Source organism: Callithrix jacchus, chromosome 12 (assembly GCF_049354715.1).
Source record: "Callithrix jacchus isolate 240 chromosome 12, calJac240_pri, whole genome shotgun sequence".
Classification (NCBI taxonomy): Eukaryota; Metazoa; Chordata; class Mammalia; order Primates; family Cebidae; genus Callithrix; species Callithrix jacchus.
In genome coordinates, this window is record NC_133513.1 from 109790824 (window position 1) to 109807870 (window position 17047).

Consider the following 17047-nt stretch of genomic DNA (forward strand, 5'->3'; position numbering starts at 1 on the left):
CAAGATACCACTTACTGAGCATGCTTTCTTCAAGACCGCCAAGTGAGCAACTCAACTGGCTCCTTCTAAGAGGACGGACAAGAGTCTAGCAACAGCTAGCATGAGACAGTGGAACCCAAGAGAGTTCTAGCTTTGAGAGGCAGTGAGCACAATGGGAAACACAAGGGCCCTGGTGTCAGAGCTGGGTTCAAATTTCATCTCCCCTATTTATTAACTGTGTGACCTTGAGCCAATCACTTACCTTTTGTAGCTGTTCTGCGGATTCAATGGAATAATGGAAGTAAAGCTCCAGGCATATAAAAGTGCCCAATCAAAGATGGTGGCAACCGTTGTTTTGGCTGGTTTTGCTGTTATTACTATTACAGTGGTAATGACTACTGCCAACAGACATCAATAAAGAAAAAAAAATCTTAAAACCCTCCCCACTTATTAGCCAAATAATTCCTACTTTTTTTTCCTTAGCATTTAATTTACAGCTATTTGTATTTGCAATTAGCTTGGTAATCATATTTCTTATTCAGGACAACTGGATGACGATGGTTAACGTTATTATTCCCATTCTCTAGATGAGGAATCTTATTTCCTATGCATGATGACTGAGTGAAGACAGTTAACATTATTATTCCCATTTTCTAGATGAGGAAAAGGCAACGTCTTCCATCTATTATCTCCAGTTTATGATTCTATGATTAAAGGTATCTGTGGTCATGTTCATTAGTTCCCTATGAAAAATGATATTCATCACAGATGTCAAGTGCAGGAAATAAGAATTAACAAGCACTTGATAGCAACCCCAAAATAACATCTAAATAATCACTTATGAACATCAAAGTCACGGCAAACAAGTTGCAATTTAAATAAATGTGCTGGACAGGATTAGGGAAAAATGAACAAATGCATCTTCTTCATCCACATTCATTTAGGAAATGTCTGACATAGCTTAGAAATTGTTTTTGAAATGTAGACTGAAAAACTGTTAATTTCCTCTTTGAAGGGTCTTCAGTTAGCAAGTTGCAACAGACTAATGTATCCTGATATTTTATCTTAAATTAGAGCTACAAAGTAGGAGAGATCCAAGATGGAAAGACTTGGTTCAGGAGTTCTCTAAAAAGGCCACCAGGAAGCCCTTGGACTCTGTGCAACGGGCCCAACACTCCAAAGACACCAAATACACCCCAACACTGAATAATGGCTTGCCCATAAATGTATCCCTTTTCATATGCGTGACATTTTCATGAATAAAAATATATTGTGCCTCTAGAAATACTGCTGAATTTATAATTATTATATATAACTACTATTACGTTGTGGGGAGGGGCTGAATTTTATTATTGTTGTTAAAAGGAGCCTTCATACTCAAAAAGCTTAGGAAATTCTAACCCAGTCCAAACACCTCTTTTTACTGACATAGATTGATCTCAGGGGCAGCTGGGACTCCAATCTATGTTTTCTCATTTCCAGACAAGTGTTTCTTGTCACACGCCATACATGCCTTCCAGTGCAGTTACAGACTCATGGGACGTTAACAGTCATGACTGTATCCTCTGATATCATTTCCTCTTTCTAAAGCAGGAGAGCACAGTCCTACCCTCTCTGTGTGAATATGTTGCAGAAACTTTCTAAATCTCCTGAGCCTCTTCTTTCCCCTTTCTTCCCTCCCATCCTCAGCTCCCCAGTTTGGTAAGTTTAGGGTTAGCAATACACTTGACCCTTCTCAAGTACCCTTAGACATTCAATCTCAATATTAAATGGAAACACAATCACCAAGATACTAAAACAAGGAATGTGTAAAGTATGTATAAAATCTGCATATATATGAGTGTATTTATAGCCAAAACCCCATAAACATTTCCTAATATCTATGAAAAGTAAGAAAATGGAATATTCATGGATAATCATTTTATTTACCTGGATCTGTCAATACCAATCGGCTGTTAATAAATCCCTCGCATACCAACTTTTTTCCAAATGCTTTCACATCTATGATTTCAGTTTGTCCTGATAACTCGCTCTGATATAAGTGCTACTGGAGTGTCACTGGAACTTAAATTCCATGAAGAGAAGGAATTTCTTTTATTCACTGTTCTTTCCCCAGTGCCTAGAACAGTGTCTGGCACGTGGTGGGCATTCAATAAATATTTGTTGATTGAGTGAATGACAGAAGTTGATTGTCCAGGATGGTAGTTTCTATTTATTAATTGATTTTTTTTACTTCACATATTGTCACATTTTTTTTTGAGAAAATGAAATAAGTCTACAAGGGAACAATTGAGATTTCTTCTTATAGTCTTCATCCTCTTGGAACTTTAACATCCTTCTCTCAAATATCGTAAATGTAATTTTTCAAGGCTATACAAGTAATGCATTCATTACAGGAAAACCAGATACTATCAATATATGAAAAGAAGAAAATGAAAGGTCCTGGTGATCCCATCATCTTGGGACAGCACAATTAGCACGCTGATATGTATCTTTTCAGACTTTTTTCTATGCAGTTCTACACACACAAACACATACATATGAAATATTCCCTAAAGTCTCTGCCTTAGACTTTGTGATTTTGACTTTTTCCTTTTTCTCTAAACCCTGTTTCCTGATGTAGCTCCTTGCCTTCCTTTTATATCTTAAATATATTCCTTCCCCAATATTTAGGTCCTACTTCAAAACGATGTTTCCCCCTTTGCCCTCCAAAGAATTTGTCTATTCTTACAACTCTGAACGCTATGTAGATGTTTTCTATCTGGATCTTCAGTCCTCCCTTTCCTCTGGGATACCAATGCTCCTCAAGCTCTACACATCTAACACCCAATGCATCATGTTGCCTCCATCAAAACCAGATGATGCACTGATCCTACTTCCATTAACTATCACAGAATTCTACAAGGTATCCTCAATAGCCATCTCTGCTTCCCCAAACCCACATCCAACCACTCAATGCCTTTTACATCCATCCTTCCTATTCTCTCTTACTCATCAATTCCCATGGTTGCCATCCGTGTTTAGGCCCTTGCACACACACAATTTTCTGCCTCTGTCTCTTGTTTTCTATGTAACAAAAACCCATCAATGCTACCCACTGCTGCAAGTTAACTTCCTAAAACCCTACTTATTTCTTACCCTTCCTATATTCAGAAATTTGGGGTTGCTTCCTTCTCTTACAAAATGAGATTCCAGCCTCTTCATAGTATCACCTCAAACTGCTTTTCCAACCTATTTCTCATTATTCCTGAAAAGAAACCCTTTGCTCCAGCCAGGCTGGTGTACTCATGATTCACCCACCTTCTTTTTTTTGAGACGGAGTTTCGCTTGTTACCCAGGCTGGAGTGCAATGGCGCGATCTCGGCTCACCGCAACCTCCGCGGGTTCAGGCAATTCTCCTGCCTCAGCCTCCTGAGTAGCCGGGATTACAGGCACGCGCCACCATGCCCAGCTAATTTTTTGTATGTTTAATAGAAACGGGGTTTCACCATGTTGACCAGGATGGTCTCGATCTCTTGACCTCGTGATCCACCCGCCTCGGCCTCCCAAAGTGCTGGGATTACAGGCGTGAGCCACCGCGCCCGGCCTCACCCACCTTCAAAATGTTTGATTGTGAGTTAAGTCCTTATTAACCGTTTATTATGTGTAAAACCCATTTATTCATTCACCAAATATTTACTGAGCAGCTATTCCATCCGATAATGTAATGATGCTACAGACACAGTGGTGAACAAGACAGACCAAGTTGCCGTCCCCCTGGAACTGAGGCAAATGGGTTACAGGGGGAGACTCTTAAGACACGGTGGTCCCAGCCCAGGATACTCGCAATCTTCCATTGAAAGGTCAAATGAATCAACACATCCCTGAGGGCCGAACTTTGTGGTCCAGGCAGCAAATGAGGAAAGAGTTCAGAAAGAAGGGCTGGCTGGAGTGAAAGCTGGACTGTGGACGCGGCTTCATTGATGTGGGCTCAACCTGTGCACTCAAGGATGAGCACAGAAGAGAAGTACGTGCCTTTCTTCCAGGGATGTATGAGGAAAAGCAAAAAGGTGGAATGCAAACAACAGCAATAGTACCAGCTTATTTTGCATAAGGGTTCATTCAACACCTATTCAGCAGAGCACAAACTCTGCCCTTGCAGGGCCCCAGGCTCCGTAGTAGATGTGAAGATAACAGACTCAGCTCCTACCATCAGGGGATTTCCATCTAGCAAGGAGAGAAGGCAGGTTCATGATGGTCTATCACACACAGACAGTGAGATGTTCCATAAGAGAGCAGAGAGAACACGGCGGAAGTTTGGAAGGTGCATGTCTGGGCTGCCGAACAGTACTTACAGCATCACATTTTTATGCATTTGCATCATACGAGCATGTATTGAAAATAACTGTCTTGTTTCAAAGGGTTTTCTCACTCTCTCATTTTATGCTAAGTGACTCAGAAAACAGGCAGAGTAGGTATGATGTTTTCCACTGGGGGCAAAGTGTGGCACACATCTTGTAACTCATCTACTTGGGTAGGGAACATAAACGGGAGAGAGTAAAACGAGAACACCCTGTCCATCGCCGCCCACTCCTACAGCACTGGAAGTATCTAGAACTGAGGACGCACACTAAATTCTATAATCGTATGACACCTGGCAGGTGCAGTGAAGCTAGGAAGGCACTTTGGATTGAAAAGGGCATGACACAGGCAGCATTCTGGAGAGAGAATGTGAGCTAAGGCCATTCCCCCATTTTCGTTTTACCACCCCAAGTCCTGCCTGAATCACCCTCCACTCTTAGGTCTGCCCAAACCACAACCATCCTTTAGGGTTCACCCCAAATATTTTCAGCCCACACTGGTTTTTTTTCATTCCGTTGTTTTCACCCCCACTAACATCCCAGGGAAAGGTGAGTGGCCGTTTCTCTCCTGAACATCATAGCAGGCCCAGCCAGCACACGGCTCGGCTCAGAGCAAGTAATTAATAAACACGAGCCCAATGAAAGAATTTCTGAGACCGCCACAGCTCAGTAAGTATGTCCTGAGCTCCCACATCCCTCCCCAAGTAGAGTGGGCCTGCCTTGCACAGGCAGCCCTAGCAACCCGGAGGAGCTCACTAAGCGCAGAGAGCTAGGGGGCGCGTGGGGTGGGTCGGGTGGCCCGAGGCGCTGGGCCGAGGGGAGCCGAGCGCGCGACCCCAGCTAAGTCGGAGCTAAGGCTGCCGCGCTCCGGCAAAACGCGCTTGATGAGGTCATTAAATATTTTCCCTTCTGGAAAATCGCCGGGGAAAAGTGGTGAAAAACGAAGCTGGGAGGGAGCTAGTCCCGGGAGTCTAGGAGCCCAGACACCCCGTACCCAATCCCGCAGGGAGAGGAGGGAGGGGAGCGGGCGCAGAAGCCATTCTGGCTCCAAGAAAGGGAGCAGCCTTTGCCGCAGAAGAACCTAGGCCTGGACGCCTCGCGAGATCTGGGGGTCGGGATCACGTTGCGTTGCCTAGCGACAGCAAGGACGCTCGTGGGCCCCCAGGCTAAACCCCGCTGTAGCCTTTAAAATCTCCTACCATGGGGGAAGAAGGCGGCGGCCGCAGCTGTGGGACCACTAGGGAGCTGCAGAAGCTGAAGCAGCAGGCGATGGAGTACTACCGGGAGAACGACGTTCCGCGCAGGCTGGAAGAGCTGCTCAACTCAACCTTCTACCTACAGCCTGCGGACGTCTACGGGCACCTGGTAGGGACCTGGGACAACCGCCTTCCTCCCTCCAGCCCCTCTCCCCCCGCCCAGCGCTGCGGTAATGCTGTGAGCCGCGCCGCAGAGTCGCGCATGCGCGCTGCCGGGGCCCTGGGTCCGCGTCCCGCGGAGACTCCCGGAGGGAAGAAGCGGGAAGGACACCCTGGGGCGAAAGGATCTCCCCAGAGAAAGTGGTGGAAAGGATGGAGCAGGAGAAAAGAGGGCTCTAGGTGGATTTGACCTGCGGCGATAGCCCAGGGCCTGGCAGGCTTCCTCGCTACCGAAGGGGACTCTCGGCTTGTGGGCCGGCTGGCCGCTCATGGCTGCCAGTTGTCATTTTTAACACAGACCTTAATGCCCCCAGCTCAGCTCACCAACCTTCAGCAGCTCCCTTTGGACCACAGAATGAACACCTTGGTGTTTGCTACAGCTTGGCCTCAGCCTAGCCTGGGGTCTCATTCTACTGGCTCCTCTGCCGGGATGCCTGCTTCTATCTGACCAGTCCCCTCCCTAAACTCCAAAATTCAGACCAAAGCCTTGCCCACGTAGCCGTGGACCAACCGTCCTTCTGGGTACCTACAGCATGTCCTTCATATATTCTTGGCACCTGAGGCAGCCTCCCTAGGCAACCTGTGAGCCCCTGCTGGGCACAGGGGCCTTTTCTTACCACCTTCCGAGTCTGTGCCCAGCCCCGAGATCTGGCACATACCTTAACCTTAAGCAGTGAGCAGTTGAAGCAAACGCGTTTTCTCCCTTCCAGATCCAAAAGTAGTCACCCACACTTACCGTCTGGAAGTCAAGGGTGGTTGGGGCTTCTAGGAGTTTGCACTGTGGCGAGGGAAAGCAAGGAGGCAATGTGAACACCAGGCAGAATGAGGGCTATAAAGAAGCAGATGTGCTGTCAGGATGCAAAACCACGTTGTGTTGAGGCAGTTGATATAAAGGATGATCCGAGAATGATTTTTTCCCCTCATTCATGGCCTATAAAAGGGGGGGTGGGTGGGGTTTACTGAGCCCCTTGTGCTGCATGCTATAACTTACTCAATCCTTAGTACCACTAAGATGAGGTAAAAATGATGATTCCAGCTGGGTGCGGTGGCTCACGCTTGTAATCCCAGCGCTTTGGGAGGTCGAGGCAAGTGGATCACCTGAGGTCAGGAGTTTAAGACCAGCCTGGCCAACATAGAGAAACTCGTCTCTGCTAAAAATACAAAATTCACTGAGCATGGTGGCGCATGCCTGTAATTCCTGCTACTCAGAAGGCTGAGGCAGGAGAATCGCTGGAACCGGGGAGGCGGAGGTGGTGGTGAGCCTAGATCGTGTCATTGCACTCCAGCCTGGGCCACAAGAGTGAAATTCTGTCTCAAAAAAAAAAAAAAAAAAAAAGCAAACATGGACTCTTGTTCCCCAGTATAATAATGATCTTCTCATTCTATTAGGCAGCCAGGATATTTGTTTGTACAGCTCTCAGGGAACTTATATCTTAGTTTGGGACAAAAGTCACTAATATATAAAATAATTGGAGCAAAAGAGATGGTGATAGATGACTGTGTGCCAGATTGCGGGACAGATCTCTGTATGCTAATAAAGGAATTCAGGGATGGAAAAGATCCTTGGAGGCTGTGTATCCAGGAAGCCTTTGGCTTGGACTTTGAAAGATGTTCAGGAATTGCAGAGGCAAAAAAGCAACCTCCTTTTCCTTTTATTTACTGCTCTAGTTTTGGCCGTGTTTCCTCTCACCTAGTCTCTCCCTCTATCTAACCCATCCTGCAGAGTGCTGCTAGAGCAGTGTCCTAACATGCAAGTCTGACCATAGTTTTCTTCCACAGAAACCTCCTGTGGCTTTCCCCTGCTTGCTGGCCTTCATGTGTGTGGTTCACAGTGCTCAGCCCCTGCCTCTGGTAACAGATACATCTTCCACTCCCCTGCCTTGCTTCTCAACACCAAATCACTGACTTTTTCCTAAAGCCAGAAGTTTCCTACCTTTCTCCTCTTTGCTTGTCCTATTTCCTCTCCCCAAAGTATCTGCTCTCCACATCAACCTCTTGACTGCCGCTGAAACATTATACCTCCTCCAGCGTTCAGCTCCAATATAATTTCATCTGTCCCTCTGCGACACTGATGTGGTTTGGCTCTGTCCCCACCCAAATCTCATCTTGAATTGTACTTCTCGTAATCCCCACATACAACCTGTGGGGAAGGACCCTGTGGAAGGTAATTAAATTATGGGGGTAGTTACCCTCATGTTGTTCTCTTGATAGTGAGTTCTCATGAGATCTGATGGTTTTATAAGGGGCTCCCCCACCCCTTGACTTCACTTTGCTCTTTTCCTTCTGGCCATCACATGAAGAAGGCTGTTTTTGCTTTTCCTTCCACCACGGTTGTAAGTTTCCTAAGGCCTCCCCAGCTATATGGAACTTCGCACATGAGCCATGGTCAATTAAACCTCTTTCCTTTATAAATTACTCAGTCTCAGGCAGTCCTCTATAGCATGTGAGAACAAACTAAGACAGACATATTAGAAGAGTTCACACATGGTAAAGATCATTGCAGGCAATAACAATACAATTTATTCCATCATCACAAAACTTAATGATTGAAAGAGTTTTGGATTGGGAATATGGCAGATCTGGTTTTGATTCTTAGCTCTGCCACTTCCTCACTGTGATAGAGTTACACTGATGGTCCTCCAAGGAACTAGACCTCGTGTGAACACTCTTTTGTAAGTCCCTCCCACACTGACTCTGGACTTGGCCACATCCTTACTTTGATCAATAGGACCTTGGCAAGCACGATACAGAGAGTTAGTTGATAAGTGCTGGCATATTGAAGCGTGTCCTCTTGGAAGCTAGTCATCATGCTGTGAGGATGTCCCAGTTACCCTGCTGGAAAGAGAGAGATTGTGTAAAGAAAGATCCTGACAGATACGAGACCTCTCAGAATATCCTGTAAGAGAGACAGATGCCCAGCCAGCCCCTCACTATGCCAGCCATCCCAGTGAGGCACTGGACATTGAATGAAAACAGCTTGGATATGCTGGTTTCCATCAAGCCTCCAGATGATTACATCTGCATAAGGGACTCCAAACAAGCCCATCAAAAGAATTTCCCAGTTGAAGCTCCTTCCAGATTACAGGATCGTGAGCAAGTTAATGGTTTAAACCACTAAGGTTTGGGGAGGTCTGTTACAAAGTAGTAGATAATGAAAACATTGGCTAAGTGATCTTGGACAGTTAATCTTTGTGGAACTCAGTCTGCTCATCTGTGGGATGGAGATGATACCACATATTAGAGAGTTGTGTTGTGAATGTAATGGTACAATGTATATATAGTGGCCAGGGATGTAACTGACATTTATTAATTTATATAAGATTTAATTTGTAGAATCCTATATATGTCAGGCCCTGTGGTTTTTGATATAGTGATAAAGAACACATAGTCACTCTTTCAAAGCACATATTAAGCACTTCAAAAATGTGAGTTCCCTTCCTCTGCTAACACAACATGTGGCACATTATAGCTGCTTGGTGCTTCTTAAATTGAACTCACTATAACAAACAGAGTGTAAGTTAAATAGCATTTTTCCTCGCCTGATTCTAAATTCATTTAGACACTTACTCTGTAACATACAAACCACCATTTAAAAAGGTAAGTCATGGAGGGCCAGACGCAGTGGCTCACGCCTGTAATCCCAGCACTTTGGGAGGCCGAGGCGGGTGGATCATGAGGTCAAGAGATCGAGACCATCCTGGTCAACAAAGTGAAACCCCATCTCTACTAAAAATAAAAAATTAGCTGGGCATGGTGGTGCGTGCCTGTAGTCCCAGCTACTTGGGAGGCTGAGGCAGGAGAATTGCTTGAACCCAGAAGGTGGAGGTTGCAGTGAGCCGAGATCGTGCCATTGCACTCCAGTCTGGGTAACAACAGCGAAACTCCATCCCAAAAAAAAAAAAAAAAGATATCGAGACCATCCTGGTCAACATGGTGAAACCCTGTCTTTACTAACAATACAAAAAATTAGCCGGGCATGGTGGCACGTGCCTATAATCCCAGCTACTCAGGAGGCTGAGGCAGGAGAATTGCCTGAACCCAGGAGGGGGAGGTTGCAGTGAGCCGAGATCGCGCCATTGCACTCCAGCATGGGTAACAAAGAGCGAAACTCCGTCTCAAAAAAAAAGAAAAGTCATGGATAGCTTGAAAATGAGCTCCTGCTTAATACTTCTGGGGCCCCACCTCTGAACTGGTGTGTCGCTGTAGGTATTAGATGACCTGTTGTCTAGGTCGAAGTCACTGGATTTTGAACTGAAAGATCAGAGACCTGGTCTGCTAAATGAAAGCAAAGCCCAATACTATCTAGTAATCAAGAGAGCAATAAGGTTGTGCCTTCATCTTCCCTCCTTGCAGTCTCTCCTAGCTCCTTTTTCTCTGCACAGAAACACTGTCCTGAACCTTTTTATGCAGACTCCTTGAGTGGGCTTTCTACCTCTTTCTTCAGTGGGCTGAAACCCACTCTTTCTTGAGTGGGCTTCTCTTTCTTCAGTCTCTTTCTTAGACCACTTCCAAATGGCTTCTGCTTTCCGCCTCAGTGAAACTGCTATTACTAAGGTTCCCAACAAGCCCCTTTGAATACATAGTTTCCATAGTTTCATACATGGGACTGTGCATGAGCTGATGGTAGGATATAGCCACTGCGTAAGTCTTCACCATCAAAATATCACATGCCTCACTGACAGGAATAAAAATCGGCTCATGGCAGGCTTCTTAAATTTAAATGCATCATGGTGTTCTAGAAACCAGTTGGTTTCTGTATCTTGAAACAAGGGGACTGGGCACAGTGGCCGATGCCTATAATCCCAGCACTTTGGAAGGCTGAGGTGGAAGGATTGCTTGAGGCCAGGAGTTTGAGACCAGCCTGAGCAGTATAGTAAGATCCCATGTCTACAAAAAATAAATAAACATTAGCCAGGTGTGGGGGGGCATGTGCCTGTGGTCCCAGCTACTCCAGAGGCTGAGGTGGAAGAATCTCTTGAGCCTGGGTGGTTGAGGTTGCAGTGAGCCATGATGGTGCCACTGCACTCCAGCCTGGATGACACAGCAAGACCCAGTCTCAAAAAAAGAGAAGAGGGATAGCTTAGGCAACTGAATTGACTATAAGGCCTACTAAATAGTGACACAGGGCCTTTAAATTAAGAAATGTATGCAAATTTCTGTTGAGAGTTCAACATAAACCAAATTGCCCCATGTACCAGAGACTCGGGAGTGGGGTGAATCCAAATCTCAGTATGTGAGGGCAGGGCAGTTCTCAGAGAACTGCCAGTCTAATCCTGACATCAGGAAGAATACTCATAGAGAGGTTTGGTAGAAACTACAGTCAATGTGAATGACCTTTTGAAGATAACTTAGATGTGGTATTGTGACTTTTTTTTTTTCCAAACACCAACTTGAACCAGATGATGTTTGTTCTTTTGTGTGTGTTGAAGGCAAACTGCTTTTCGAAACTTGCAAAGCCTCCCACCATATGCAAAATTGTGGGGAAAGACGTACTGGATGGATTAGGGCTTCCAACCCTGCAAGTAGAAATATTCTGCACAATTCAAAACTTTCCCAAGGTATGAAGCAGTTTAAATGTGTTCCTTAATGTCCTGGCCCCACTGCATTTATTAGCAACTCTTGTATAAACTGTAGAAAATTAATGTTTTGAAATCCAGTGTTTGTGAAATATATGTGTATTGCATAGTCATGTAAGCATGAATTATACAATCAACCATGAGGGCTTATTGTGTTTAAGTGTAACTTTGATACGGACATGACATACTAGCCCAAGGATGATTTAACATGGATAAAAGGAATGAGGCAAAAATAGTTTTTAAACTCTGACATGACTCATGTGATAGGTTCTATACATCTATGTGTAGGTTTATAAATTAGTCTATTTACCTATTGATAGATGTTAGATTGACCTAAATAAATAATTTACTTTAATAGTTTTAACAATTCATTTTAATTCACTTTGCTACATATTTGTTAGAAATAATTTTTGCTATAGTCTCTGGTAGGAGAATAATAATGATTAAATCTGCATTTTGTCGTTTATTGGAGAGGTAGTGATAAAAATGAAGTTCAATGTAGGGTTTTTCTACGGGAATTTTAAGTGTTCTATGAAGCTGGGTTCCACAATGTTTCAACAGCTATAAAAATATCTCAAAGAAAATTATATATTCTCATACTTCCCTTGAAATTGATGGTAAATTTTCATGCATTTAAAACCTGGGCTCATTTAATTTCCTCTTTCTGGGAGAGGTAGGGAACAAGTGGAACACATTTATATGATTTTCAGAGCATATGTTCTGTGGTGATCTCAACTCACTTTGAAGTCCATGAGAACACTCTGCCCGAGCTGGCCGAGGTGGAGGAGGCAGAGAGGGCCAGTGCGGTCAGCACCGCCGTGCAGTGGGTCAACGGCAACATCACGCACGAGCTCCAGGGCATCGCACCCTTTGACCAGGCAGAGGTGGATCAACTACTCAGGTACAGCTTCCACTTTGAAATATATACGTCAAGTACAAATACACGTCCACTGTATTTCCATTTCCCCTGCCAATAAAATGGGTCTGTCAAATCTATAGAATTGGGAAGTCAGTTTACAAAGCATATGTGAAAGCAGCCACATTTAGCATAAAATTTGTTTTCTCCTGAAAACCCTATGATTAACACCTTATTGTGTAATGCTACATAGGGCTTTTTGGTCTCTTTCCATGTACAGAGCTTTCTTAAGACTTAGTGAAAAGTTTCTCAGGAAAAGAATCAGATTATGAATCCAGAGGATGCCCTTTTCCTCTCTCCACTCTGTCACATGCTACGCGTGAGCTTCTCATAACCTTTTATTTAGTCACAACAGCTGACACTTACATTCTGTCCTCCAGCCACAACTGAGTCTTCCATGCTTTGCCCATAGGTTGACTCTACAATGCTAACAAGGAAGCATTTACGAGGGCTATGGAAATGTTCTTCGTTGCCCAGCTAAGTAATAGGTTAGAATAATTTTTCCATTTTTCCAGGTCCAATGCCACAGCCTCTTGGCCAATAGCAGGTCAATTGGATTCTCTTTCCTTAAGCTTTATCCCTTACTTAATTGTATACAACATTTTAGTTTGCTTCAAAGTAAGATAATGACCTTTGTAAAATAAACTGTTTTCTTTTCTTTTTTTTTTTTCTTTTGAGATAGAGTCTTCCTCTGTCACCCAGGCTGGAGTGCAGTGGCATGATCTCGGCTCACCACAGTCTCCACCTTCAAGGTTCAAGCAATTCTCCTGCCTCAGCCTCTGAGTAGCTGGGATTACAGGCATGCACCATTATGCCCAGCTAATTTTGGTATTTTTAGTAGAGACGGGTTTTCAGCATGTTGGCCAGGCTGGTCGAGAACTCCTGGCCTTAAGCAATCCACCTGCCTCAGCCTCCCAAAGTGCTGGGATTACAGGTGTGAGCCACTGCACCTGGCCAAGAAATTTCTTTGAATAGATTTTGGTTTTCTTGGAGTTTCTGAATGCTATTATTCTATTCCTGCTTTTTCTGTCTGCTGTCATTAGCAGAAAATGATAATCTGCTATTATCATTTTCTTAGGTTTTTTTTTTTCCTCAAGCTCTCAGCCACATCTTATATTTTATTATTCTCCTTTTTTTTCCCCCTGGCATTTTACCTCCCCAAACCACCCGTCTGGACTGGTTCTTCCGTAGACCAATTACAGAGATGCCATACAGACTTCATTGTTCTCCTATTTCTGGATCCCACATTCTTTTATTTCATGATTTGCTGGATCATATCCATTAAAAGTAAGGATGAGAAAGGGTATATGGGATGTAAATTTTCTTAGTTATTGTATGTGTGGGAATAATGACACTTTGCCCCCATGGTTGATATTTTAGCTGGGTATAGAATTCTCTGTTGAAATAAATTTCTCTCATACTTTAAAGGCATTGCCCCATTGTCATCTGGATTATTAATAAATCTGATGCAAATCTGATTCCTATGTCTTTGTTTTTTATTTGCATGCTTTTTTGCCTACAGAAGTTTTTACCTCTTCTTTTTATTCTGGGGTGCTGAAATTTTACATAAATGCATCTAAGTGAGATTTCCAAAAGTTGTTTTTTAATATTCATCCTAAGTGCCAAGAAAAAAAGAAAGGAAGTTCTCTATATTAATATGCTATATTTCACCCTGTTCTTGACACATTTGTTTCCTCATGGTCATTGATACAAAAATAAAATGCTGTAACCCTTAATAAAATTACATCTTCAAGTTTTGCTCTAAAAATGCAAACTCAGTGCTCAAATAATTTAAAAATGAGCACCTGAAATCTTTAAATATTTATTTCCATGCCAAAATAAATTTCAGTTCTTGAACACAGTTTTATAACAGCATCATTGTTTTCTGGCCTTGAAAATTAAAGCTGGTTTGTTCTTAAGTAGCTAAAAAGCAGTTATTTATTGAAATATATTGGGGTCAGCTCTAAAACATGACCAAAATCAGAGTGATATTCCTAGATATCCCATTGTAAAGCCATATTTTCTTGCCATTTAGGAAATTCTTTGCAAGTAAAGTACAAGAAGATAAGGAGAGAAAAGAACTGAAAAAGAGCCTGGAATACTCAACAGTGCTTATACCTCTACCTCCAGTACCACCGCCACCACCTCCTCCACCTACCAAAAAAAAGGGGCAAAAGCCAGGTTGGTTGGTGACTTACCATCTTGCATAACCCTTAGTAACAAATGTGCAAGGAAGAAAGGCTGAAGCTTGGACTGCCTTTCTTTTCTTTTCTTTTTTTTTTTTTTTTTTTTGAGATGGAGTTCCGCTCTTGTTACCCAGGCTAGAGTGCAATGGCGCAATCTCGGCTCACCGCAACCTCCGCCTCCTAGATTCAGGCAATTCTCCTGCCTCAGCCTCCCAAGTAGCTGGGATTACAGGCACATGCCACCATGCCCAGCTAATTTTTTTTTGTATTTTTAGTAGAGACAGGGTTTCACCATGTTGACCAGGATGGTCTCGATCTCTCGACCTCCTGATCAACTCACTTCGGCCTCCCAAAGTGCTGGGATTACAGGCGTGAGCCACCGTGCCCAGCCCTGGACTGCCTTTCTGAGTCTCTGCCACAGATCCAGTTTTGCCTATGGCCAAATCCATCTTACGCCACATCCCCACTCAAAGATCTTGCCCCATCCAACTCTCCGTTTTTATTTCTAAAATAAAACAATTTCTCAAGGTGAGAAATATTTTATTATTAAATAAGATACATTGAGCAGTGCCTAGTCAGGGGTAGGGTGGGAGGAGATGGCATGGGAGACCTTTCACCTCCCTTCAAAATTTCCATTAGCTAATCAAAAAGCCACTGCACATCTTAGAGTTTTGATTCCTTTGATATGAACAACCAACTTTTTCTTAGCCCTATGTAAAATAAATATTTTCTTTACAAAACTATTTTAAAGCAAATAATAGAAATTATCACTTCAATTTGCCCTCGCTTCATGCCTTCCAACAGATTGCTAACCTCAGCCCCTGCAGAACATTCATTCTGGAGCTGCTCTTAGTGTAATAACAGGGTTTTATATGTCTGCTGAACTAGAACATGCTCCTTAAGGGATGAATCATGTTTATTCTACTTGCCATTGCTCGTATCTAGCATGAGGCCAGGCACGAACCAAACACCCAATTAACGCAGGTTCCACTGAGTAAGAAAGCAGTAGAACCAGGAAGGGACCAAAGACACCGGGAAGACAGGGTACCTTATTTCATAGATCCAGATGCTGAGGCCCAGAGAGGTAAAGAGATTTGCCCAAGACAAAATAACTTTTTGAGCAATCTTCCCTTGGGAGGGTGTGATGACCACTACTTAGTTGTAAGTAGAGACCAACATGGATGTTCATTTGGTGGTTGCTTTTGACTGATTGAACCTGGAGCTTAAGAGAAGGGAAGAAGTGGAGGGGACAGGTATTTGCTAAGCACTCATTAGGCAGGAGGTGCTGAAATATCTTATCTCCACTGGGGGCCTGAACCACATCGGCAGCTGTGGAGGAAAGGACAAGAGGAACATGAGAGATGTACAATGAACTCTGTCTGGACCTCACGAGACAGGGAGGCTGAGAACATATTATAGTGAAAGATGGGTAGAGAATCTGGGTCGATGTTTGGATCTGAAAGGCACTGCTGCAGATCATAAACAACACAGAATACGGCATTGGTTTGTGGTTGGTGAGAAAGGTACCAAGTTAGATATGTGCATGAAGAGATGTTCAACAGAAAGTTAAGTATGCAGCAGCTATGGTGAAATATAGAAAAACAAAGATTTGAAATGTAAAGACAGCTCAAATCCTCTCTCTACTTTCTGTTACATTAGGCAAGTCTTTTAACCTATCTAAGGCCCAGTTAACATACATGTAAATGTAGAATAAAAATATTTACCTCATATGATTGATGAAGGAACTAATATCAAATAGCCTAAAATGTCTTAAACAGGCAAAATCCATGGCTAATGATTATTTGAGAATCTTAAGCAAAATCAAGCAGAAAACTTCTTGGGGATTGAGGTAGAGCATCTGTTTTTCCCAGCCTCAGCTTTCATCCTTTCTTTTTCCTGGGCCATTCCATTTGTAAGCATTTAGAAATACAGTCTTACTCTCAATATTTATCCCTCCAGGGAGGAAGGATACTGCTACAGAAAAACCTATTACACCTGCAGAACCTGTTGAACCTGTACTCAGTGGCAGTATGGCCATAGGCGCTGTGTCACTAGCTGTTGCCAAAACCTGTGGCATGCTGCTTAATAATCCTCTGTACTTAAATATTGCTCTACTGAAGCACAATCAGGTTAGTATCTATGAAGTCCCATTAAAAGGAGCCATGAGTATCTCAATATGGATGAACCCTGTTTCTCATTTTCCCTTGTTTCCCCCCTATTTCAGGAACAGCCAACAATGCTATCTATGCCTTTGCTGATGGTATCTCTGGTCAGCTGTGGGAAGTCATCATCTGGGAAGCTAAATTTAATGAAAGAAGTGATTTGTATACCCCATCCTGAATTAACAACCAAACAAGTACCTTACATTATCTCAAATTACCTTTTCTGAAAAAAAAAAAATACTCTATTGTCGATTAACTTTTAGTGTAGCTCCCTTGTGACACCAAGGGAGAGGGAATTAAAGACAAAATAGGAAAAAAAATATTTTAGGAAGTCAGAGAAGTGGGGAAAAAGACCTCAGACAAAAGGGAGCGCATGAAGACCACCTTAGATGTCTGGTTTCATAACAGCATTCACTCAGGCTGGTGACTCACAGAGAAGCCATAGGTGAGAAACTGCACACCTATAAGGTGCT

At 43.3% G+C, this 17047-nt stretch overlaps 2 protein-coding genes across 6 annotated transcripts in view; one reads left to right on the forward strand and one right to left on the reverse strand.

The window, feature by feature from the left end:
- The window catches only part of HSPA12A (heat shock protein family A (Hsp70) member 12A), a 183374-nt gene extending 176816 nt beyond the window's left edge, over positions 1–6558 (reverse strand). The window contains exon 1 of one of the 3 annotated variants that reach the window (XM_035269214.3): positions 6471–6558. Coding sequence is in view for 1 of the 3 variants with exons in the window: in XM_002756622.7 (XP_002756668.3) it covers positions 5519–5521 (3 nt within the window). In the remaining 2 variants the exon portion in view is untranslated. Of the gene's footprint in view, positions 1–5518; positions 5684–6393 lie in introns of those variants that run through there. The other 2 variants (XM_078346604.1, XM_002756622.7) reach the window with 2 other exon arrangements.
- Positions 5450–17047, forward strand: part of ENO4 (enolase 4) — a 47017-nt gene continuing 35419 nt past the window's right edge. For 2 of the 3 annotated variants that reach the window (XM_078346606.1, XM_035269224.3), the window contains exons 1-6: positions 5450–5684; positions 11164–11292; positions 12021–12211; positions 14262–14407; positions 16372–16541; positions 16637–16768. In XM_078346606.1, coding sequence (XP_078202732.1) covers positions 5520–5684; positions 11164–11292; positions 12021–12211; positions 14262–14407; positions 16372–16541; positions 16637–16768 — 933 coding nt within the window. In that variant the 5' untranslated portion in view covers positions 5450–5519. The remainder of the gene's footprint in view (positions 5685–11163; positions 11293–12020; positions 12212–14261; positions 14408–16371; positions 16542–16636; positions 16769–17047) is intronic. The other variant, XM_009010341.5, reaches the window with a different exon arrangement.